Genomic DNA, 27197 nt, shown 5'->3' with positions numbered 1-27197 from the left:
AAAATAAATAAATAAATAAAATAATTGGGGGAAACCCCAACCCCTCCCTCACCTTTCCCTCTATCCCAACCCCGTACCCCATCCCTGCATTTTCCTCCCCACCCTTACAAAAACCAATAAAATTTACATTTAAAAAGCCTTCTGTTTCTTTCTTGATGGTTCCCATCTTAAGCCATGCTCATATCAAGTTGTTATCACATTTTCCTTCAGTATTTTTCAAATGCTGTCCATACAAAGCTTTGGTTTTCCATCTATTTAATCTGTCATCCAGCCGTTTGTCCTTATATTCTGCCTTTGTTTCTGTTATTTTTATAATGCTCTCTGTTTTCACAGCCTGCAGCAATTTTTCTGTACTTACATAGTCATTCAAACTTCGTTTTTCTTCTTCTACAGTTTGGTGGATTTGCAGTAGCCCTCTGCCCCCTATTCTTCTTGGCAGGTACAACCTGTCGATGTCACTTCGTGGATGTAGAGCGTGGTGCATATTCAAAAGTTTACACGTTTTCCGGTCTAGGTGTTCCAATTCAGCCAAAGTCCAGTTGATAATTCCAGCTGGGTAGCGTATCACTGGGACTGCCCATGTATTAATGGCTTTAATTATATTTCCAGCATTCAACTTTGATTTTAGTATTTTGCGGACTCTCCTGATGTATTCCTTTTGTGTTGACTCTTTGACTTTTCCATTCAAGATGTTATCTACTTCCAATATGCCTAGGTATTTGTAACTGTCATCCTTTGCTAGTGCTTTCATAATACTTCCGTTTCCTAGTTCTATTCCTTCTATTTTCCCCATTTTTCCTCATTGCATGGATAATATAGCACATTTTCCAAGTCCAAAGTCCATTCTGATGTCGCTGCTAAACAGTTGAACTGCACTGAGTATTGATTCAAGTTCAGTGTGGCTTTTCGCATACAGTTTTAAGTCATCCATGTATAGTAGATGGTTTATCTTGCCATGCTGGCTTGAGATGTGGTATCCCAGTTTTGTGTTTCGTAATATTATTGTCAATGGAATTAATGCGATATTGAACAGTAGTGGTGAAAGTGAGTCCCCTTGGAAGATTCCTCATCTGATGTTGATTTCACCAATGTTCTCCCCATTTGCTGTTAGAACTGTTTTCCATTTTTGCATATTTGCTTTCAAAAATGTACAGATGTTTTTGCTGATTCCAAAGTTTTCCAAACACGCATTAATCCAACTGTGGGGTAATGAGTCAAATGCTTTCTTATAATCAATCCACGCCATATTTAAATTTGTTTTTCGTTGTTTTGCATTTTTAAGTACCATTTTGTCAATGAGCAGCTGATCTTTTGTTCCTCTTGATTTTTTATAATTTCCTTTTTGTTCTTCCGGATACAAATTGTTTTCCATCAGATGATTGAATACTGAATTTGCCAGTATTCTTGTAAAAAGTTTGAACGTTGTTGGCAGACAAGTAATTGGGTGGTAGTTGCTTGGTTCTGTGCTCTTTTCAGGGTCTTTCATTATCAAGTATGTTCAACCAGCTGTTAACCATTCTTCACTTGTGGCATTTTGAAGCATTTCATCAAACAGTGGCCATGCGGTGATGGAGGCTGGTGAGGTGTTTCAACCAGTATCCATGCAGCTCATCCAGGCCAGGTGAACTCCAGTTCTTGACCTTCTTTACTTGTTTTGCAACCATATCGGTGGTTATTACAATATTCTCCATTTTGTTTTGTGTCACTTGTTTTTGGATATCTTTGACCCAGGAGGCAGTTTTATTATGTTCCATTGGGTTTTCCCACAGTTCTTTCCAAAAGTTTAAGGTTTTTTCTTTACATGGTAGAACAGTAGTTTAGACTTTATTTTTGTCAAGTGACCGATCGAAGAGATGCTGGTTTCTTCTGAACTGGACGTTTTCATGATATTGTTTTATTCATCCTTCATATCTCTCAATTTTCTTTGCTGTTGCTATTACACGCTGTTTTAGGTTTTCCATGATTTCCATTATTGTTTTTTCCTCTAAGTTATATTTTTTGTATAAACTATTTTTCAGCTTTTCATTCTTTAGTTTTCCTTCTTTCAAGTATTTCAATTTGCTTACTCGTAGTTTTTTTGTTTTATTTTCAAGTCAAATTTTCCACTTTGGTGTTCCAGTGGGTTTGTTTTTTGGCATTTTATAACCCAATTCTGCAGTTATAATGGCGGCTGTACTGTACATTTGTTTCATACAGTGTGCTGGATGGGATGGAAGTTAAAATGTTGTTCACAGCATTTAGTAGATCTTTCACTCATTTGCTATGCACTTCACGGATGGCTGGCAGTCTTTTTCTTTCTGTGTTTTCTTTGATGTGGTTTTCAATCTTTTCTTTCAGCATTTTCACTAGATTACTTAGCTCTACACTTTCGAGTTGTTGCACAGAGGAGTCTTCATCCTGTGTGGCGGCTTCTTCTGCTGGTTGGTCAGTTTGTTGGTCAGTTTGTTCAGGTATTGGAACAATTTCTTCAGCCTGTTCTTCATCATTGCTTGTTGTTTTCTTTTTAGCCAATGTTCCTAGATGTTGAATTTCCACATCTGTAAAAACTTTATTACGGATGATGAAATGTCTTTGATCCATTAATCGTTGTTCGGTTACGTCACTTTCTGGATGCTTTTCCTTCCACTGTTGCATCATTCTTTTTTGAAATCCCCTGGCTGTTGGTTCTGCCTGGTAGTAGCATTGGATGATTTCTCGATTTTCTTCGGTTGTCCAGGTTTTGCGCTTTTGTTCCAGTTGCTTTACAGTTGTACACTCTGGTTCCCCAGGAGTAACAACTGAGCCCTGTGGCCCATTTTTCAACAGATGTTCAGGAGTCATAGCATCTGATGCAGTCCTTGTTGACCAGGGTGACGACCGATCCGATATGGAATTTTTTTTATTTCTTCTCATCATCATCTCATCATTGGCTAAGCCACATAATCCCATAACCATAGGGACCGCACCCAATAGCTGTCCAGGCCCAGCCACAGGATGATGATGATGATGATGATGATGATTATTACTACTACTACTACTACTACTACTACTACTACTCCTCTCTGGTTGCCAGTGGCCATAATAGACACCAAGCTCCTTTCTCCTCATTCTTATTGCAGCTTGGTTTTATCTCTTTCCCACTTTTCTCTTTTTTTCTATGTTCCTTCACAGTCAACAACCTTTCCTAAACCAAACATGGATTCCTAGTTCTCAAGTAAGACTTTCCTTCAGTCACTTTCTCTCAGGTTTAGCCTTACCCAGATTGGAAACTTAATTTCTAGCAGATAATTACCAACCCTAGCTTTTGATCAGAAACTCACTGTTTCTAGATTGAAACAAAAATCCCCTTCCCAAAGACTCCACCTCTATTTATAGAATTGCTGAAAATAGAATGTATCCTTTTCAGAATGTATTACTTCAAGCCCATATTAATAGAGCTATATTTAGCCTCAATTTCACTGTCACTGGATCAGCAGCTCCTTTTGTCTGGTCAAGTTGCATGCACAAAGTTCCACTTTCTCATTTAAACATTTATAAGTGTGTTCTACTGTTTCATCTCAATGATACCTACAACTTTTTAAAAAATTGAATAAAAATTGCAATCTTTGAGTAGAGACAGGTGCTTTATTTGGAGAAGTATGGCATTCAAGGGATAGCTGTATTCTGAACTATACAATAGTGTATGTGTTGGTATATTGCAATAGTGTATTTTGGATTGTGCAAAGATGGAATTCCTCTTCCATTCCCAATTATTTGGTTAATCTGAAGGAAATTCACATCTTTTTTTAGAATGCCTATTTTTTTTTCTTATTCTCCATAAGTTACAGGAAAGGGACGTGGTGGCTCAGTGGGTTAGGACGCTGAGCTTGTCGATCAGAAGGTCAGCAGTTTGGCGGGTCGAATCCTGAGTGCCGCATAGCAGAGTGAGCGCCTGTTACTCGTCCCAGCTTCTGCCAACCTAGCAGTTCAAAAGCATGTAAAAAAGGCAAGTAGAAAAATAGGGATCACTACTGTGGGAAGGTAACAGCGTTCCGTGCGCCTTTGGTGTCTAGTCATGCCGGCCACATGACCACGGAGACGTCCTCGGACAAGCGCTGGCTCTTTGGCTTTGAAACGGAGATGATCACCAGCCCCTAGAGTCGGAAACGACTAGCACTCATGTGCGGGGGAACCTTTACTATAAGTTACAGGTCCCTGTTAAATTGTGTCTGCTTCTTGTGAACAGTTTACACATTGTTCAATCCGTTGCTTGTTAATTTTAATTTCTTCCCTTTTCTAATGATAGCTAAGCCCTCCTCTTAGAGGCCATATCCAGTCAGCCATATTTTCTTCCAATCTGTGAGTTGGCAGAAAAGTTTTATGCCAAATATGGTGCATTGCTTCTCATTCTGACAGATGATGCTCACCATCTTGATTTAATGCAAGACCATTAAGTAAAATAATTAGTGAGTTCCCCAGCTACAATTCCTTTCCCCATCCAATGTCATGTTCAGATGGAAAAAATAACTGGTAAGCCAATTGCATTAACCTTTTTTTTACAATTTTATCTCTCTTGAAAAATTGTAAATGTTTGCATATAAGGAACCCGCAAAAAAAACCCTGGCAAGCAGTGCAGTAATTTCTGGTCAGATATTACAGTACGCAGAGAGATGACTCTATGGAAGCCAGCTTTCCAGTCTGTTTTGCAATCCAAACCAAAATTGCCATTGAGGGCAGTGCCCAGCAACTGGAATGGAGAAGGCATGCCCATAGCAGCATTAGGTGGCCATTAGGGATTGGATAGATCCCAACCCTTGTCCATATTACCAACCGCATTATTTTGAAATATGTCTTCATAGCAAAAATGGCATTGGGAGAAGAGGGAGAATGGTTCTTGAAAACTGAAACAGTTAAATACCACTTTTTAGTTGTTCTAGCTGTGTTCTAGAGACGAGAGGAAGGCAACGTCATGAGAATACAGAATGTAAAAAGGTTACTGGCATGCCCTGTGCTACATTTTAGAGGCTGTGAGGATGAAGTCTTGGAGTAGAACAGATTTACACATATTACTCCGACTGGCTTAGAACCTGTTTAAGGAAGAGATACTTTTAATATTTGGAAGGAGCTGCATAAACTATTGGATTACTGATGTTATACTGGTAAATATATTCAAGCCTTCTCCTCTCTCATTCATAATGTCAGAGAAACATCACTTGCCTCATCCAACATGGCTGTTACATGCTTGAGTGCTGTAGAATGACCTACGCAAATGATTGCAGGAGTTGCATTTGTGTCACAGCCATGTGGGCTGGTATTAGGAAAAAGCAACATCTGAGATAAATAAAATTAGATGAGTAGACATTTAATCAAGAACCCTTTGGTTCTTAAGTCTTCAGCTGATTTTTGCAACCCTTTGGTCCTTTCCTTTGCTGTCTGGCTTATTTATTGCAACGCCTTTGTGTTGTCTCTTTTCTCTGAGTCGCCAAGGTTTCACAATCCTAACAAATGCCAACAGAGTTATTTTTATAGTAAGCCGATACCTTAAAAACAGAGCTAAACTGCATAAGCAATGAGGAGATGAAATAAGACTGCCTACATAAATCTGAGTTGGCAAGGGTGCTTCATTGACAAGTGATAACTGCAAGGGAAATGTAGGCTGAATACATAAACTATGATATTGGTTTTGGTGATTATCACTGTTGTATGTACAAAGATTGATTCTTAAAAATACCACTTACAAATCATAGAACGTTTCTCTGTAAGGCAGTTGTTCAAATAAATCAATTTTCCTATTGGGGGTGTAATACTAGAATTTTCTCTACGATTATCCATGGTTTGAACATCTATGTGCGGAGGATACACGATTGTGGGAGATTTTGCTAATACTACATGTGATGTATTTGTGCCTTTGCCACTTTGTTCTCGATGAGTTCTTGCAGAAGAAAATGCAGGATAAAGTAAAAGAGAACAAGAGGCATAGAATTTAATACTGTAGCAGTGGATTTTTGGAGGCAATCTTTTTACTGCTGAAAGCATGAATTCACCCTCTCATCTCCTAGGAGCACATCATTAGTGGACTTGTACCTTGCAACTAATGAAGACTATGTTATTTCCCGATCGGTGAAAATCTCCCCCCCCTCTCTCTCACACACAGAGCTAACCAAGTAAAACCTAATTAAATTTGCTAGCTAATTACACTATAATAATGACTAATCTTTTTATTGTCTTTGTTCTCTAAATGTTTTTTAAGAGTCTCTTTGCCTATAAGATGACCTTACAAAAGACAAAATTCCAGATTACAAAAGCATTTAAGTGCTGCAGGATAGAAAACTATATTGAAGCCGTTTGCCATTCTTTCTTTCTGTATTTGTGTTGTTATGTACAACACAAAATGAACAAAATGGATACAACAGTACTATTCTGATATCTCATACAGTATGTATTTAATGTTTATTGTTGTTGTTATTATTATTATGTTAAGGGATTTCATTTTGACATACTTAGGTGTATCAAACTGGTCTAATTGCTCGTGTACCTTCCTCCCAGAGCAGGGAAGCTATTTATAAAAACCATGCCACTAATTATTAGCAGTATGATCCTACATTTCTAGGATCCTTAAAAAAGGCTCTAGGTTCATGGTGAAATGCCTGGAGTTTTTCTATTGCTATTGACTTCGTATTATCTTCTGGAACAGCCCTGCAGCTCTTTGAAGAATTACCAGGAGGCCCTCAACTTGAAGATCAGTAATTGCCTGCAGATTTTTAGAAAGGAAATATCGTGATGGTGCAGCTTGTTTTGTTTTTGTCTGCAGTGGTTTTCCCCAAGTGGTATCCTCTAGGACGTCAAGTGCCAGATCTGGAAATTCCTGGAGTTTCAATCCCCACCCTACAGGAAGGTAGTAGCAATTTGAAATGGTGTCTTGAGCATGGTCTGGGGCAGCATTTCTCAACCATAGCAACTTTAAAATGTCTGGAATTCAAGATGTTGATTAGGGAACTCCAAGAGTTGAAGTCTAAATATCTTCAATTTGCTAAGATTGTGAAACACAGGTCTAGGGTATAGCAAATGTGGGCCAAAGAAAATCTGTTATTAAGGTTTTAATATAAATTTAAGAGCTCCTATATGGCTTAGAACAGGGGTGTCAAACTCAATTTCGTTGAGGGCCACATCAACATTGCGGTTGCCCTCAGCGGGCCAGAGGGCTGTGGCCAGGGTGGGCACAGCCTACTGGGTGGGCATGGCTGGAATGCGTGTGGCCTACTGGGTGGGTATGGCCAGCTCTACATCATTCGTGTCAAGGGTGCCTATTGGGGCCTGGGCAGGAGTGGGACAGATCTGAGAGTCTCTGGCAGAAGGAGATGGGACCGGGGCAAGTGCCAAGGCATGGTCCACTGCAGGAGCCTCACTGTTCCTCGCAGGCCATGTGGGGAGGGAGGGGCTGGACGGTGGCACGGAGGTCAAAGCACATGTGGCACCAAGCCCAGCCCCACTTCCCCAAGGAGGTGCCCAGCTGCACTTACCTCCTCCTCAAGGCTGCTGCTGCTGTGCTTGCTCTCCTTAGCTAGGTTGCTCATGATGGATATGAGGGCAAAGTCAAGAGGGAGGCCCACTCCCTCTCCATGTGCGGAGACCTGGCTTTGTATCCAAAGCTTCCTTAGCAATAGGATGGGCGGTCCCCCAGGATAGGCTAGGAGGAGGGGACAACGGGATGGTGAAAGGGCAGCAGGGCAGGACTAAGGCAGGACTGACTTCCTTCCTTCCTTCCTTCCTTCCTTCCTTCCTTCCTTCCTTCCTTCCTTCCTTCCTTCCTTCCTTCCTTCCTTCCTTCCTTCCTTCCTTCCTTCCTTCCTTCACCATTGCCTGGAAGTGGCCAGCACATGGCCCTCACCTACTTCACATATCTGGCTTGGTGGGCTCTGGGGGAGGGGATGCCATGAGCAGCGTGAGAGTCGATGTTACCTGTGCAATGCTGCCCAGCCCCCAGCCTGCCCGGTTTTGGCAGGCAGAGAGGTGCTTTCTTCACAGTGCCGAGAGGCTGAGCCGGGTGGCACGAATCTGAAGAGAAGCACAACGCTGCCCAGCCCCTAGCCTGCCCGAAGTAGGCAGGGCCATCTGCTGGCCACTTCCAGGCGATGGTGCATTTCTTCATTCCTCATGAAGGGTGATACCTCCCCAGCACATGCCCAGGGGGCAGTGCCAACGTGGCAGGGGCCGGTCCCTCGCTGTTTCCAGACAGCCTTGTGGAGCTACGACTGAATGTATTTCAGCATAGATGACCACCACGAAATTGTACATTGGCTCCCAGCCGGCCTGGGCCGGGGCCAAGGCAGCGGGGGCCGTTCCCTCACTGTTTCCAGGATGGCTTTGCGGGCCACATGAAACCATTTTGCGGGCCGGATCCGGTCCCCGGGCCTTGTGTTTGACATATCTGGGTTAGAATTAAATGCACAGAGATTCAGTTAGTGCAGAAAGCGAGACATTAAATGTTCTCAGTAGATAAAGCATTTCTGATCTAGTATATTTATTATTCAATGGTCGTATATCAATAGTTCTACCTGCAACAGCTGCATGATTGTGAAAAAAACAGACACGGCTCCCTTAATGAGACAAACGGATGCTCTATTTAAAGTCTTGTTCATTCCAAAACACTATGTCCAAACAATTTCAAAACATTGCATAGCTTTAACCCATATTACTTACTACGTTGCCAGTAGTGATCCGTAAACTGTTAAACATATGCACAATTTGTATAGTTTTCCTTAGCTTTACAAGAATGATACATTTAGTTTTCTTTGTATACCTCAAATCTCTGTTTTGGAGGGTGGGAATGAAAAGGAACGGGTTGAATCTATTCTGTTTTCTTTTAACTGTGTTTTTTTTTTTTAATGAGGGTATGGAGAGGGTATGTAGAGGTCTGGCTTGTTATCCTATTGTTGTGGAAATAAATAACTTGCCGAAGGGCTGCTGTAGCAACCTGTTCTTGAAATATTGAATACAGCTGGCAGGTTCAAAGCACGGCTGACCCACTTGGTTGGCAGGCTGCCAGAAGGCTTATATAGCTATCAAGTGTAAGACTGAGCGTTTGCACCTCTTTGCACCTGCTGCTGGAAGGCTTTTCCCACCCATGTGCAAAGCGTAGATTGGGATTTGTGGACAGCTGCTTGCAGCACAATCTAGTTTTCTTCTCTTGCTAGGGAGATATAGCCCAGGGCACAGTGTGTGGGCGAGTTCAAAGATCTTATCTACTCATTTTGCAGCAATCAAATTTCAGCACTAAAACCATAGTTCGTGCTTTCAAATGCACAGGGAAGTGCATGGTATGAACAGGATCACTTGTCACCATAACCTTCTTTTGTCAAATTGCTTTGCCTTTCCTTACTGCTGGTGAAGTGGTAGAGTCTTATCTGTGCTGTGAAGTTCTTCATTGCCTAGACATCTGGCAATCTTGTCTGTCATTTGGGTAGTGCCAGTAAAAATGACCCTTGATTATATGGCAAAATCGTGTAAAAATATTTTTAATTGTCCTTATATTGCTCTTTGTCTAATCCTACCTTTTCTCCTCTGGATTTGTGCGTAGCTGCACCTGCTCAGAGTGGACAGTGGTAGGTTCGACTGGCATTACACTTTCCAAAAACATTTCCTGGTCAAGTGCCCAATGCATGTATTTCAATGTATGTTACATGCAGCTGTTCTACACAGTTTTCTCTGACTCCACTGGGATAAGGATACTCTGTGGTCGTGATCACTTTTATAGCTCTTCTCCTGAATCTACATTTGCACAATGCCTAGTAATTAAGAAAACCATTCGCTCTGCATGCTTAAGAAAAAAATGACAAAAGTCAAACATTTCAGGAATACGTGCATATATTTATTTATCCAATGTAGTATTTTCCTTTCAGCCTCCTTATGCAGTAACATCATCCCCATAGAATGGGAGGGCCTCAGTTGTGAGCCAAAACTGGCACGTTTGGGGTACCTTATATAAGGTTGTATTTTGTGTTCCTTATATGTCTGCCCTTTGGAATCTAAGACCCACAGGCAAAAGTGCATTCTTAATAAACCCATTTGTTCATTTTGATCACAAGGTGTTCATTATACAACTATAGGATCAAGTGTTATGTTTTGGCTTCACAGGAAGAAAGGCCCTTTGGGATTCTCTTTAATGCTTTGTCTGGTTGTGTTTTGTCTTTGTAATTTTTTTTCTTTTTTTTTAAGTTTGTATTTTAATTTTTTGAACAAAATAAAATTTGGAAATGAAAAAATGTAAATTTTATTCTTACAGCATAGTAGAGAATCACCATGAAGTGTTGGAGGAAAAAGTAAATCTCCAAACTACGCATTCTTTAACCATATGTACCAATAAAGGAGAATATTTGTAGCTCAAGGTTGACATGAGGTGTCATTGGTGGCCTTTGAGCTTGGTTGTTTTTTTGCAGACATTTCATTACCCAAACTAGGTAACATCATCACTGCTACCTAGTTTGGGTAATGAAATGACTGACTGCAAGAAAATAACCAAGCTCAGAGAGCACCAAGGACTCTTAATCTTATGTACTGAGATAAATCAATTCATCTCATTCTGCTATGTCAATTACCAACTGTAATAGAAGGGATCTTTATACAAGCTCATTTCCTTTCCAATGAACAATGGGAAGAATTTTTTCCCCTTAACTCCTTCAGAAAAAAGATGCTAAAAAGAAGTGATGGAAGAAGAAGAGTGTAGGGGTTTCTTTAATGGCCCTTGAGAGCCTAAAAGTTATCCTTGAAAAATGTAACAAAGTCCTTCAAATATACCTCACATGAAATGATCTGCTTTACTTTTGTTCGTGTCATGAATTTCAAAGTACAGGAGTATGTTAGGGTTAGTGGAAAATATTTCCTAAATGCAAATCAAATCTGGAATTTTGCAACATGATTCTTCCCCCAAACTGGCACATTCCAGATGTTTTGGGCCTAGATTTTCCCAAATTCCTAACTAGTTGGCCATGTTGGAAATTATTTAAGCAAACAAGAAGGGGAAAAATTTGAAAAGAGCCCTTTTACATTCTTTGGTGTAGTAAAGGTAACTTTTTTTAAAAAGAAAATCCACACAATAGAAATGTATTAATACAAAAACTATTGGAAGAATTCTGTGAAAATTATATACTGTATAAGGAAAACACTATGTAGAATGTTCAATTTGATTCTTTATTATCATGTTTTAATTCTGTTGAGGAAGAAACTGTAAACTGGAATGCAGCGTCGATGTTTAAATTGATTTAATCACATTGACTAAAATTATCCTTGGAAGCAATTGACAGAACTGTGGGAACAAGATTTCAGTGTTCAGAAATACCCCTTGAGAGGATCAGAACTACAATCAGTGCTAATGATGTTTGCCATTTTCATATATAAGCTTTTGCGTGTTCTGGACTCGTCTGCTTCTTTCAGAATTGTAACAAGAACTCCATGTGCTTGAGTCGAATTAGCTCATATTACAGAAAAACAGGAGAGAGAAATAAATATGATTGTTATTCAATCCATGTCTCTATCAGTTATAGTTGATGATGAATTATGGGAGTCAACTGTGTTCCAAGTTGCTAGAATGAAGGGAGAAGTAAATGTTGTTTCTTCTCTCTCTCTCTCTCTCTCTCTCTCTCTCTCTCTCTCTCTCTCTCTCTCTCTCTCTCTCTCTCTCTCTCTCTCTCTCTCTCTCTCTCTCTCTCTCTCTCTCTCTCTCTCTCTCTCTCTCTCTCTCTCTCAAACATAAAATACAGCTCTTAAGACAACCCTGCTTCAATGTTTAGGCAAAACACAGTTTTTAATTGCATAGGGTTTTTTCCTGTCTAATGATGCAAAAGGTATTTGTAAAATAATTCCTTACGCCATGTGGTGAAAAGGCAGCCAACTTATTCTGGTTTGTTTCTCTGGACATTTAAAATAAAAGGTGTCTTGTGAAGCCATTTGCCTGAAATCTGACATCATTTCTGATGATACTGGGCAAGACTGAAAAAGCATTTTTTATATTAAAAGTTCTACAAAGAACATAAAATCTTAACACAAACTAATAAAAAGAAAAAAAAGCAAGAAAAGAAAAGACAAAAAGACAAAAATGCAGAAAGAAGAAAAAGAAATAGAAAAAAGATGCTTCTTATTTCCTTTGCAGAAAATATAGATAAGTACAATTACAAAGTTATATCTTGGTCTATGGTTACAAAAGAAAGCCTATCTTTTTTTTATTATTCACTGTTTGTCTAATCATGTTTTTTCCCCTTTCCTTTTATGAAAAAAAAAATCCATAAGGGGTTTCCAGTCAGCCACACATGTAGATATTGTGGCTGACTGGAAACCCCTTATACATTTTAATAATAATCTTGCTGCAATTGTCATACATAAACATAAAATTCCATAATTTCTTTTAGTTGCTTATTCATTAATTCCCAAATAAAAGCCCATTGGTTTCAATTGTACCCCAGACTTCAAAATCCTCTGAATTTATGTATTTGTATCCACTTTTTAAAAGCTTTTTTACATGTCCATCAGACATAATAAAAATGTCTCTTCATATTGTTCACATTTCCAGCAAAGATTTGAAGTATCTTTATATAGAGAGAGCTGTGGTGGCGCAGTGGTTAGAATGCAATATTGCAGGCTGACTCTGCTGACTGCCAGTAGTTTGATCCTGACCAGCTCAAGGTTGACTCAGCCTTTTATCCTTCTGAGATTGGTAAAATGAGGAACCAGATTGTTGGGGGCAATATGTTGACTCTGTAAACCCCTTAGAGAGGACTGTAAAGCACTGTGAAGTGGTATATAAGTCTAAGTGCTATAGTGCTGTACATTCTAGACCAGGGGTCTCCAACCTTTGCAGCTTGGTGGACTGGCAGAGGTGGCAGCGGGATGTGGGTGGAGAGGGGATGGGTTTGTGTGTGCGCGCGCATACTTCTGTTGCCCCATTCCAAATGGGGTGCAGCCTGGCACCGGGCCATGGAACAGGGGGTGTGGACCCTTACTGTAGACAATTTCTCTGGTGAACAAAATGTAAATTTCAGTCTTTTCAACCACATAATTTTTAGCCCATTTTATTATACATTCTTTATTTCATTTTTCTGACATATCTCAAAAATTGTTTATACATTTAACAATAACATGTTCATCATTAGTACATAACTCTTATTTTGTTAAAAACTATGAAATCATTTATCAATGTTGAACTTTTCCTTCTATTGTACATAAGAAATCTATTGACAAGTATATCCTTTTTATCAATTGTTCTCTTGATTTCATTTTATAATTTCCTTGAGATAATTCTAATACATCAAGGAACAAAAATAGATTTCTAACCTTTGGTTTTATTGAATCCTATGGGCTTTCATCCCAATGCAGAGGAGAATAATAATAATAATAATAATAATAATAATAATAATAATAATAATAATAATAATAATAATAATAATAATAATAATAATAATAATAATTAATAACAACAACAACAACAACAACAACAACAACAACAACAACAACAACGACCCAATGATATAAATAGCAAACTTTATATTGAATATTGTTTTAATTTATTAATATTGCTTATAATTAATTATTGCCAAGGCTAATATTAATGATTTTTAATAAAGCAAGAATCAGGGTTTGGGTTCTGTTAAATCTTAACAAATCATAATAATCTGTACTTGGTAGCTTTTATTAATTGGAAATAATTTTCTACATCAGGTTAAATATTGCTGAAAATCTTTGCCAAGTGTTTGTCGGGATGATTTGTAAATACTTTACAGACAAATTCTGTGTGTTTGATACAAATGTAGCATCATATATGTGAAACAGGTCATAAAACACCGATTTGTATATGTTGAATCTATAAATAGTTAAAGATATTTGTTTAAGTGAGAATGTAAGAAAATAGAACTTTTAGTTATTCTTTACTGGGCTTGCCTCTCTGCATTTGAAATGTAAGGAAATGTTACAGGAATGCAATGTTCAGAACAACACAGCTTGCCTAAATCTTTCAGCATTAAAAAAATAGAATTTTGCTTTTGTGAGAATGCCTCAATTTTGGCAATGATTTAAAAAGTTTTCAGTTATAGAGAAGTTGAACAAATTTTTCAGCAATATGATGGTCCTTGAAGTTCTGTCCCACCTAATCAGTTTTTCAAGGAATTGATGCAGATAAAAAGGGTATGTTATTTCCCTAGATAATAATGTACTGAAAACAACCCAAAAGTGAACTGGATGACAAAATGTTTTTCTGTCCTTTCTGATTGCAAACAATGGGAATTGCTCTATTTTTATCAGCTAGTTTGACCTGCCTGGCTAACAATAGGTTACATATCGACTAAGTCATGTTAAAATAAATAGGGTAAGTTAATTATTAGCAAGCCAAGCCTCAGCAATTTGCATGTAATTAAAGCATAGCTTATTAGTGATCTAGTCCAGGGATTGAACTGAATGTAGCAATGAGAGCCCAAATTCTCATAAAGGTTCAGTTTGCAACATATAAAAAAGAAATGATAGAGAATGGACTGGATCTGGATCTGTTTGCAAAAGGGAAGTGAACGTTTTGCAGTTCCAGAAGCAGCCTGCACATCTAGGAACCCAAATATTTCATGGACAATATTAGAAGTGTGTGTGTGGGGACTATAGAAACAAAGACATAAGGCATTAAATGCTTTGGAAATACGTGGATTGCACAGTAAATGAAAACTAAATTGTTAACTTATTTTAAAGATAGTCAAGTTTCTGCTATGAGATCAAAAGCACTCTTCTGCAAATCAATTAGCTGAAGCTGTTTAGATCAATGTTTGAAGGGAGTTTTTTTTCCAGTTTTGGAAATTAAATTCAGTTAATATGTATGACATTCACCTGGATACATTAAGATCTTGCATGTTGGAAACTGACCAAAGAGAGAAGCAACTTGGAATTAAGGAGAAACTTCCTAACAGTGAGGACAGTTAACCAGCTTGCCTCCAGAAATCGTGGGCGCTCCATCACTCAAGGTTTTTAAGAAGAGACTAGATATTCACTTGTCTGAAATGGTATACGTTCTCTTGCTTGAGCAGAGGGCTGGACTAGAAGACCTCCAAGGTCCCTTCCAGTTCTATTCTATTCTTCTTGAAAATGTGTGAATTTGTATTAAAAATACTGAACTAAGTCACCCACCTGGTTTAAGCTGTAGTACACATAAGCAATTTAGTTATACTTTTAAGAAAAAACACTCTGAAATTTAACCTAGAAAGGTTTTAATATTGACTGTTCACTCACAAAAGCATAATTTAAACATTTGGATGATGCAAAGGTTACTTTTGCACAATACTGGTGATTCACTCCAGATTAAAATGCAACTAGCAGACTGGGCTCTTCATACATGAAGCTGAGCTTGAAGTGATTAATCACCAAGTTCTCTGGAAATAAACAGAAGCTGTTTATTTGTTGCAAAAGAGGATGTTTGGATCTGTACAATAGCAGCATTTGCCAAAATGAGGACTTGGTTTAAAACTCTGTTCAGCTCCCAAGAACCTATTTGCACCCAATAGACTTGCTGTGGCCGGCAGCTCTCCTTTCGCCTACATAGGAGTTGGTTGCTGAGTTCTCACCCCAGGAGAAGTGCATGCTCTGCTTGCAACTTTTGCTTTGTTTTGCAGCCCCTCGCAGTTTACCTCCTCAAAACACACTCCACCTTCTTTGCTCTGCCCTTGCCACAGAGGTTTTGGGACAGGCACGTGGAAGCTGGCAGGTGGGGAATTGAAATGCCAAGAGAACACGAACACAAAGGGCTTCATTGGAGCAAATCAATTTATCCCTTCTTCAATGAGAATTATGTTTCTCCAGGGCACATCTCTTCATTGAGGCAAATCTAAATCACTTGTGGAGGGTTAACTCATAATATGCAGCGGTGTTATAAACAAATGATTTGCTTTATTTCCTGTATTTTCCTCTGCATTGTGAAAAAAGAGGAGGGGAAAAAAACTTTACTACTTTTTCTTAGATCTTTCATCTGGATTTTGAAAAAAAAGGATGTGAACATTTGAGCAAACGTTTCTAGAAGTTATCTTTTATATTAGTCTTAGTCTGCCCATGTATGCTTTGTCTCTAATAAGAATCAGCAATGCTTTAGCAGGTTGAGATAAATCCATTCCTGGTGCTTCTGCACTGCATTCTTCAGGCTTACCACTGTGAAGCCCTACTGGTAGAGCAGATTTTTGCCTAGAGCACACCTTTGTATCAGCAGTACATTTTCCACAAATACAAGAGAAGCAATGAAATGTCTGTGAGTCGAGTGGACTTAGCAGGTGCTGTCGTATTAGATTATTTCATAATAAATTGATTGCACATCTGAAAGAAGAGCCATTTCTTGTTTTGTAGCTGATACAGATAAAAATCTGATCTAGTTATTCCTTGTCTGTATTATATGATTTATTTTCAATGGCTTAGTCACTTTCTTGTTTCTTCATTTGCAAACTCTGCCATTCAGAGGTAAAACAGAGAAAGTCCAGTATACTGGTTTTCCATCTGTGTCAAAATTCCTTGATCGTTTGAGATGAATTAAAATAACAAATTTCCCATTTTAAAACAGAAATGTTTTCTTTTTCCAGCAGGAACTAGTTCTAAACTTCTAGGACCCATTATAGTTATTCAGTGTAATCAGTATATTCTAAAATATTATGTGTATTGATTACAGTTCTTATTAATTTCAGAAATAATGGATACTAGCCCCCAGAACGTGGACCAATTTTCTTTAGATCTCTGCATCCTTAAGTACAAGTTGTGCTTTTGTTCTATCGATTATTAAAACTAAACAAGAACATTTTACCTGAAACTGTTGTTTATTGTTTTATAGGTTAATTCTCTCAAAGTTTCCAGGCTAAGGCTTGGACCAACCAGCCACCACCATTGAGCCCAGCAGCTGGAGCGGCAGCGAGAGTCCTGCCGAAGACATTGAAAGAATGAGTGATTCTGCAGATAAACCTATTGACAATGACGCAGAAGGGGTCTGGAGTCCAGATATTGAGCAGAGCTTTCAAGAGGCTCTAGCTATATATCCCCCTTGTGGGAGGAGGAAGATTATATTGTCTGACGAAGGCAAAATGTATGGTAAGTCATTACAAACCCGGACAGATTTGAAAACAGTGCCCTGAAGCTTCTTGTGTAGAGAGATGCAAAACACTTCAAAAGCGTTAGGTGTTCCTGAAATCAGAGGTCTTGTCTGTTGTTCATATCAGAACCTAAATGGCTCATTTGTGATGGATCTACTGTACGTGTACTCCAAAATCCCAGCTATTTTACTGCAGGGAAGTTGCTTTTTTAACAAATGGATTATGGCAACAAGGACAGCCTGCTGTTGATCGGTTCGTGCCTGTTGCATTGTTCAATTTCCCCCACTTCTTATTCCTCTGCAATTAGGTTTTTTTTTTAAAAAAAAAAACTTGCTGAACTGTGTGTTGTGTAGATAAGTAGAAAGTGATAAGTAGGAAGTGATAAGTAGGAAGATCTGAAGTCTTCCGCAACAGTTTTAAACATATTCCAAGAGTGTAACGCAGACATGTCAAACACAAGGCCCGGGGGCCAGATCCGGCCCACGAAGTGGTTTCATGCGGCCTGCAAAACCATCCTGGAAACAGTGAGGGAACGGTCTCCACTGCCTTGGCCCTGGCCCAGAGACCCTCCTTCTGCCAGAGACCCTCAGATCTGTCCCACTGCTGCCCAGGCCCCCATAGGCACCCTTGATGCAAACGATGTAGAGCTGGCCATGCCTACCCAGTAGGCCATACGCACTAGCCACGCCCACCCAGTAGGCCACACCCACCCAGTAGGCCATACCCACCCGGCCCCCTGAGGGCAACCGCAATGCTGATGCCGCCCTCAATGAAATTGAGTTTGACACCCCTGGTGTAACGTGATTAAGGCAAGCAAGCAAGCAAACATACTTACTAAATATGGAAAGCACTTTTTACAACTAAAATGCAACTTAGTGGTTGGCAATACATATCACAAAGAACAAAGGAGGTAGATAAAACCCCTTTTCTACTATCACAGTGAGTGACTGCAAAGTCTTCCCTTCCAGCTGGGACTCCCCTAAATTATCAGAAGTGCTGACAGTATTCATAAATATATTTGAAGTTTTTTTCCATCTAGGGATAAGTTGTTAGTTTTAGTTTTTTCCCCAAGTTGCTCCAGCTAATCTCTATCTTTGAAGGCTTAAGCTGCTTTTCTCCTCCCTTTCTCTCCCCCCCCCTTTTTTCCCCCCAAAATTATTGCTGACTGTAGTTTTTCAATCCTGGCACTGTGGCAAGCAGATGGCAGGTTATGGCACCGGTCTTGTTTCTCTCGTAAGCATGGTGTGTGTTCAGCAGTTTTGTCTTTTGTGTGGCAGGCTCCTTTCCTGTGATCAGAAATCCTCACCTGATGCCTCCATTTCTGACCATTTAGTGGAAAAATCTCACTCCTCCACAATCTGCAAATATCTTCTTTTTTTTTTGCACAATGGGGTGTTTTGTGTTGAGATGCAGGCGTGCTTCCCCAGAAGAGATTCAGTAGGAATCTGCCAAGCAAACTAAAGCAGATGGTACTGCAGCTGCCACCAGCTGTGAATCTCTCCCTTCTCCCCTAGGACTGATTTGGATGATGTAATGGAAAAAAAGGGGGGGGGAGATTCTTTCTGTGGGGTTGGAGACTCTCATAGCCTGCCAGTGTCACCAAGAGGCAGAAACAGACTTGAAGGCATTAGTTTGCAGCTGTCATGTGACCCTTGAAGCCACATGAAACATAATGTCTGGAAAATAGGCTGGTGATGAAGCATCTCAGCTGCTGTTGGCAGAAACTTTCTAGACCGCTCTTTTTCCCCGGCTTGATTGGTTTTTCTCCCTTCCCCTCCCTTCCCAATTTATATCAAGCACTAGAGGTTTCCCGCCTCTTCTGGCTTCCTTGGATACAGTTCTACCTTTTTTCTTTTTTCTTTTGAGTATTTTGTACTGGGGATTTCTGATAATTAGGGAACATTATTTTCCACTTCCCAAAGAAGCCCAGAGATAAGTATGTACAAAAGTGTGCATGTATAATTAAAGCAATGTTCAGTGCCTGGCTGTTACAAACTGACCTTTAGAAATATTTCTTTTATACCTTATTGTCTTTGATGGATTAGTGATACATGCAGAATTCTTTTCTTAGTTTTCTGAGCACAGGCATACAAAGCATTTTTCCCTGTGCTACCATTTTTACTAGCACTTGGACCAGGAAACAGTTCTTGAAAATAAACAATGAAAGAAAAACCCACTGAAATAATAATAATAATAATAATAATAATAATAATAATAATAATAATAATAATAATAATAATAATAATAATAATAATAATAATAAAAAATGATATGAAAGACAGCTGCAGATCGGTGCTGTGTGATAGTGATTGTCCTTTTAATCTAGAGATAATATGATTTCTAAAAGGCATTCTTACTGTCTGATATGTCATTTTATGATGTATGAAATATGTATCCAAGTTGTAGTGAATTTTGATTTTTTTAAGGTAGTAAAATTCTTCTAGGAAAGTAAAAATAATTATGTTACTAGAAAATATATCCTCTTTTTTACTGGATAAATTTCTTTAAAGTACTTGGAGAATTAGAGAATTTACAGTTTTATAACAGAGTTTTACTGTTCTAATAATAAAATATATTTTTATTTAAATATAACCTTAATAAGACTTTTAATGTAAATACATTGAATTCATTCCAGGTGCCATATGGAATAATAGTAATAAATAAATGTTATATTTATGGAAGAGATATGCCAGTATTTAACATTTTCAGAGTTGTGATTTCACAGTTGCAGATGAACTATTTAAAAAAATCTTCCCAGTAAATTTTTTTTAATTGAAACTGTGTTTGAGTGAGTTCCAGTCTGTAGCAAATTGTGAAGAATTAGGTAACATTTGGTTCTCCCATTGCCTGTTAGTGTGTGTTAATTTTGGAGAGTGAAGAACTCTAGAAAACTTGGTTGCTCCTGGTGGAGTTGAGGATATTCCTATAAGTATCTGAATGACATTGCATAGGACTTCATTCTGGGTTCTGGGTTGTTTAATATATTTATAAATATCTCTGATGAGGAATTGGGAAACATGATTATCAAAGTTGGCCACAGTATAAAAATGAACCAATAATAAACAACAGTATCAATATTCAGAGGAATCTTGACATTAAGAAACTGGAGGGCATCAGAGTAGAGATGATAAAAAAACTTGGAAGGGAATATGAATGTGGAATGGTTGGAGGCACTAAATGACTATGGAAATTCTCAATCATCCAGGTCATAGTTGTCCCAAAGATGCTTTTTCCAAAAGGCAACTGGACATTCTTGTTTTTTTTTCCTTTGAAAACATTTCGCTTCTCATCTAAGGAGCTTCTTGGATGAGAAGCAAAATGTTTTCAAAGAAAAAACACCAAGAAATTCCCGTTGCCTTTTGGGGAAAAAAAAAAACATCTTTGGGATTGGAGGCACTAAGTAAGTTTAGCCTGGAGAAGATATAACAGAGGGATCATAGTGCAGGTAGACTTTGGACCAGTAACTCCATTGCTTAGTGATGCAGTTATGAACTGCAATATCATGTGACCGTTCCAACTTATGGCAGCAGTTCTCCAGTTCCAGTTGTGGTTGTTTGTTACCTCCTGCCAGGTTTCCTTTTGACTTTGTTTATCTCCTCCAGAGCTGAAAATCTTCCCTATCAAAACCTAAGCCTCAGAGAGAAAGAGAGTTGTCTGCAACAACCCCATCCCCAATTTGTACATGGCCTGCAAGGGGTTTCGACTGTCTCAAGGTTGCTTTTTCAAAAGGCAACTGGACTATGTTTTTTCCTTGAGGAAGAAGATGTCAGAAGCTTCATCAGTTCTGACTGGATGGTGGGAGGGATGGAACTAATCCTTTTTTTAAAAAAAATATATATGTTTTATTAATTTTTTAACACAATCACCTTAATATTCGGTAAACAGTGTGTTGTCTGGGTTTACATTTAAGAAACATTCACTAACAGTTGATTTCTATAATCTATAATCCACATAATAACTTTACTTGATTTCCTCTTTTTACTATAATGTTCTCTTTTACCAACCTTAACTTAATACAATTCTTGTTATTTTAGTGAATGACGATTGAGTATAAAAGTTTTCTAATATTTCTACAGATAATCACATCAATATAATATTCCTTTTCTATCTAGTCATTCTGGTTGTCTCATCGTAGATCCTGTTTACAGTTCCTGTTTACATTTGATTTTCCCACAATGTTCAAAACATTCTTACTGCTTAAGATTTTCTCAAAGTTAATTACAATTAAATATTTCAGTCTTATTTTTTTCATGTAAGCCAACCCAATACTTTTACCTTTCTTAAAGAATAAATCAGTCTAAAAAAAGAAAAAAAGAAGAATAAGAATAAAAAAGAATAAAGAGATAGTATGCTACTTAAAATCCCTATTTCCTATAAGCTAATACATATTTATTTCAAAAAAAATCATTCTTTTTTACCATAATTAAAAATATATTTAATCTTTAAATATTCCATTTAATAAATCTAGTCCTCTAGTCTTTTAACTCTTATTCACAACCATTTTTTAACCCATTATAGTTTTCTTAAAGTCAATCACCTTTAAACATCTAACACATTTCCTTTATATAAACCAGGGGTAGGCAACCTCGGCTCTTTTATGACTCGTGGACTTCAACTCCCAGAATTCCTGAGCCAGCCATGCTGGCTCAGGAATTCTGGGAGTTGAAGTCCACGAGTCATAAAAGAGCCGAGGTTGCCTACCCGTGATATAAACCATTCCAACTCTTATGTTACTGATATCAAGAAATAAAATAAAAAGAAAGAGGAAAAAGAAAGTACTATGTTACTTGAGCGGCTCTTCTTCTCTCTTAAAATCAAATTCATATCTAACGTTTTTCTATTTCTTTAACCATATTCGAACAGGTGTTCCTTTTTTAAATATTCTCTCTGATAGCCCCCATTGTCTATTTTCTTAATTTTCACTTTAACATGCAGACCTCTAGCATTTTTTTAAAAAGTCAATACATTCACTGCTCCTCCCCACTCCTCCGCAAAGAAGATGCACTGCTAAGTGCCTGTAAAACCGCCCCAAAATGTTTGGGATGCAAGGTATACATTTGCAGCCCGCAGTTATTTTTAATTTGTCAACTGGTATGGAGGAAAAGTTCGTCATTTTTCCTCTATACAAGTTGTGCAGGCCTCCTCTACAGTATTGTTTCATTTGGGAAACCTGATACAATAAGGAGTAGAGCAGAGAAAACGTTTACAATATAATCAAATTAGCTTTTAGTATTCATGGGATTTTGGACCAATGCAATGTACTTTGTCTATGTGCCCTTTTGAGTCAATCTTGACAATTGCATGGACAAGTCCCTGCAGTTTTGTTAGCAGGATTTTTGGAAGCGATTTGCAAAGATTGGCTTCTTCTTTGGAATGAGAGGAAGTGATGGAACTCTGTTTCCTGGTTGCTATTCTGATACTTTATACCAGGGATTTTCAACCAGTGGTACGGGTACCATCTGTGGTACATTGGCACCTGGCAGGTGGTATGCAACCATCCTAGAAAAGTGGTAGTGGGGGAGGGGAATGAGCTGGACCGGTAGCAGCACCGCACAAGCCTGAGCAAGATATGGCTGGAGCTGCAGGGCTGTCAGGGCTGAGCGAAAGCGCCAGGATCAGCGCTTCTTCAGGGCTGTCAGGGCTCAGCAGAAGCACCAGGATCAGCGCCAGGCTCCAGCTGGAGCTCGGCGCTGATCCCGGCGCTTCGGCTGAACCCAGAAGAAGCGCTGATCACCTGGAATGTTGCAGCATCTCCAGGATCTTGTGATTTACATTCAGATGCTTGGCAACGGATTCATGTTTATGACAGTCACAGTGTTCCAGAGTCATGTGAAGTACCAAAACCTGCTGCAACCACCCAGCAGACGGGGAAATAAAAACCAAACACCCCCACCCCCACCCCCGCTGCCAATCCTCAACAGAAATGCTCACAACAATGAGAACCTCGGACAGGAGGAAGAGCGCCACCAGGTGGGCAGGCAGGTGTCTTGCTCGGCTGTGGCTTGGGGGGCACTTTTTTCAGTGCCATTGTAACTTCGAACAGTTACTAAGTGAACTGTTGTAAGTCAAAGATTACCTGTACTTCATCATTTTTTCTTTTTTTTCTTTTTTTCTTTGTTTTGGTCATCAAGTTTTTGACACCTTGCTAGGCGACTGGTGGTACTCGGATATTGCCATATCCTGAAAGTGATACAATGGGTGAAAAGGTTGAAAATAATAATAATAATAATAATAATAATAACAACAACAACAACAACAACAACAACAAAACAACAACAACAACAACAACAACAACAACAACAACAATAATAATAATAATAATAATAATAATAATAATAATAATAATAATAAGTTGGAAGGGACCTTGGAGGTCATCTAGTCCAACCCCCTGCTAAGGCAGGAAACCCTATACCATTTCAGACAAATGGCTGTCTTAAAAACTTCCAGTGTTGGAGCGTTCACCACTTCTGGAGGCAGGTTGTTCCACTGGTTAGTTGTTCTAACTGTCAGGAAGTTTCTCCTTAGTTCTAGGTTGCTTCTGTCCTTGACTAGTTTCCATCCATTGCTTCTTGTCCTGCTTTCAGGTGCTTTGGAGAATAGCTTGGCTCCCTCTTCTTTGTGGCGGCCCCTGAGATATTGGAACACTGCTATCATGTCACCCTTCACCCTTCTCTTCATTAAACTACACATACCCAATTGCAGCAACTGTTCCCTATATGTTTTAGCCTCCAGTCCCCCAATCATCTTTGTTGCTCTTCTCTGTACCCTTTCTAGAGTCTCGACATCTTTTTTACATCGTGGTGACCAAAACTGGATGCAGTATTCCAGGTGTGGCCTTACCAAGGCATTGTAAAGTGATATTAGTACTTCACGTGATCTTGATTCTATTCCTCTGTTAATGCAGCCTAGCACTGTGTTGGCTTTTTTGGCAGCTGCAGCACACTGCTGGCTCATATTTAAGTGATTGTCCACTAGGACTCCGAGATCCCTCTCACAGTTACTACTATCGAGCAAGGTACCACCTATACTATACCTGTGCATTTGATTTTTCCTGCCTAAATGCAGAACCTTACTTTTTTCACAATTGAATTTCATTTTGATAGATAGTGCCCAGTGTTCGAGTCTGTCCAGATCCTCCTGTATCTTAAGCCTATCTTCTGGAGTATTGGCTATTCCTGCCAGCTTGGTGTCATCTGCAAATTTGATGAGTTCCCCATCTATCCCCTCATCCAAATCGTTGATGAAGATGTTGAAGAGCACTGGGCCCAGAACAGAGCCTTGGGGCACCCCACTACACACTTCCTTCCATGTAGATGCAGTTCCATTGAGGACCACACGCTAAGTACTGCCTGTCAGCCAGCTACGAATCCATCTGGTGGTGATGCTATCTAACCCACATTTTTCTATCTTATCAAGTAGTAGGTTGTGATCTACTTTATCAAATGCCTTACTGAAATCCAAGTAAATTAAATCTACAGCATTCCTCTGGTCCTGCCTTATATCACTACACCAAACTTCCTCTCAATAGCTCCACATCTGCCCTGGGGAGAGGAAATAAATACATGGAAAAGCCCATGTACAACTTTTCCTTCTCATGTTAGATGCACAAATGGAAGTGTGTCAAAGACCGATTTTGGTAGATTGCAGTAATACCATGTTATATTTGAAGGATTGGCTCAGAATCTGTTTCCCCATCCTTCATGAGTTGATACTCTGACATTTTTTAGGTCTGTTCATAATTGTAAAGCATTCTGCTCATTTGTAGTGTCAGAGGGCAGATCTATCGTGAGGTCACAATATCATGACAGGCTGAGAATGGTGGTCCCACCTTATTGTGTCACAAAACTGATTTACATATTGTAATATATGCATAGGATTTTTGATTGGAGAAATGTGATTCAGATTTCAACATGGGAGTCAAAAGATAAATGTATTATCATCCCCTAAAATGACTTGTGTAGATAATGTAAGACAGACATGTCAAACACAAGGCCCAGGGGCCGAATCCGGCCTGCAAAGTGGTTTCATGTGGCCCCCGAAGCCATCCTGGAAACAGTGAGGGAACGGTCCCTGCTGCCTTGGCCCTGGCCCAGAGACCCTCCTTCGGCCAGAGACTCCCAGATCTGTCCCACTCCTGCCCAGGCCCCCATAGGCACCCTTGATGCCAATGATGTAGAGCTGGCCATGCCCACCCAGTAGGCCATACGCACTCCAGCCACGCCCACCCAGTAGGCCACGCCCACCCTGGCCATACCCACCCAGCCCTCCAAGGGCAACCACAATGCTGATGTGGCCCTCAGTGAAATTGAGTTTGACACCCCTGATGTAAGAGAGCAATTTGTAGATTGTAAAAGTAATTTCCCTCAGATTTGTCTGTGGTGAATTCCAATTGAAAGTAGAGACTGCTGACACAGTATGCTTTCCTCACCTGCCCAAACTCATCTGGTGCTCGTATCTGATATTTTTCATATTTCCTTTAAAAGGTGTGGCTTAGACCTCTATTTCTGAGGCAAAAGAGTAAATGGTGTTTTTTCATATTGTTATCCTTTGGAGCTGTATATATATACTGAGACAAAACTGATCTTTGAAAACTAGCAATTCATATGTAATGAATAAATGCAATTCACAATTTAAGAAAAGAATAACAGCTGTTTGTAAATAGAGCAATTAATAGAACCTTTATGAAGATTTTGTATATTGAAACTTTACTCACGTTATTTTATATTCTGAGAAATATTTATTAAATGTTTTCTTTGAATGTAATTGTTTGACTTTTCTTCGGTATTATCTACAAAAGCTGATATTTTTTTAAAAAAATATATTTATTATACTTATGTACTGAAGATCAAAGATATTGGCTGGTCTGCATTTGTATTTAAATCAAACTTGGCCTACCTTTCTTGATAATGAACTTCTTCTAGGGAAGTAATTATGAAGTTACCTATTGCCAAAATACTTGCCTGTTCATGTTTTTGCTTTGGTATAGGTTATATTTGAGTACATTTGTACATATGTTTTTGATGTTGTCTGAGTGCAGCTGTCCCTTTAGAAAAAAGCTAACATAGTTTTAAAGTACAGAAAAGTAAAATGTTACTTTGTCATACTTTTGTCTTGTTGTTTATTTGATCTACAATTTGTATGCGTTGAGAAATTATGAGTTGGGCATGCACTGAGATTCATATCAAAACCATGTAAAGATGCAGATTGTAGAGAGATTCATCAAAAATCAAAAGAGGCATGGGTAAAACATTTGTAGGTGTTCTGATCATAAACGTTAATGACAATTATTGTTTGTCAAGAGAAAGGAAAGTAGCTATGTTAGAAATATATGCTTCTGTTCACTTTGTACAACTGGGAGTATGTTGGGAGAAATATAAAAGATGAATGCAGAGGCCCTGAGAAGCTTAAGTGTGCGTACTAAAATTAGAAGTGATTGATTCAAGAATTATGAATGTGGAAAGAATTTTGAATATAAAAGTAACCAGTAAAATACAACAAAAGTATGTTGTGAGGGTTTGGTCATATAGAGAGAATGATTGAAGATCATAATTACAAACCAATTATAGTTCTAGCAGAACTTTAGGTATCCCTGGAGAACAAAAGCTGACACAACTACATGGATATAAAGTTAGGTGTAATATCTTTGGGCAACTTTGAATGTGTATCCATTATTTATGAACAATTGTTTATTGCCTACAAATGCCATTCTCAAAAAAAAAAAAAACAAAGTAGGGAAAATATCAAGAAAATGGCTGCTATAACTTTTTGCAACTCCTTTGTCAATTGCAACCATAGGAAGAGTCATGGCAAGATAATATATAGAAGTAATATACAGGTAGTCCTCAGTTAATGACCACTCATTTACTGAATGTTCAAAGTTATGAAGGTGCTAAATGAGTGGTCCTTGGAGTTTTGACTGTCCTAATACCCCCATGGTCACATGATCACCATTTGCAACTTTCAATGCCAGCTTGTCATAAGCAAGGTCAACGGAGGAGCTAGGAGGGAAGGTCACAAGTCGTTCCTGCTCCTGCCACTTTTTCTTCTGAGAAGCCCACCCAAAGCACTCTTTACAGCTTGCACTCTCTAGTGCATGCCTGCCCACCCAGCCATGCTTGTGTGGCACCACAGCAGTCACTGTTGCACCCTTACACA

At 38.8% G+C, this 27197-nt stretch overlaps 1 protein-coding gene across 5 annotated transcripts in view; it reads left to right on the top strand.

The window, feature by feature from the left end:
- Positions 1-27197, top strand: part of TEAD1 (TEA domain transcription factor 1) — a 255181-nt gene that overhangs the window by 75284 nt on the left and 152700 nt on the right. For 4 of the 5 annotated variants that reach the window (XM_081339496.1, XM_081339492.1, XM_081339493.1 and 1 more), the window contains one exon: positions 16787-17040. In XM_081339496.1, the coding sequence (XP_081195622.1) occupies positions 16893-17040 (148 nt within the window). In that variant the 5' untranslated portion in view covers positions 16787-16892. Of the gene's footprint in view, positions 1-16663; positions 17041-27197 lie in introns of those variants that run through there. The other variant, XM_081339494.1, reaches the window with a different exon arrangement.

This window comes from Vipera berus, assembly GCF_964194415.1.
Source record: "Vipera berus genome assembly, chromosome: 1".
Classification (NCBI taxonomy): domain Eukaryota; kingdom Metazoa; phylum Chordata; class Lepidosauria; order Squamata; family Viperidae; genus Vipera; species Vipera berus.
Note: the sequence above shows the minus strand (reverse complement) of the source record. Positions and strands in the feature narration are given on the sequence as shown.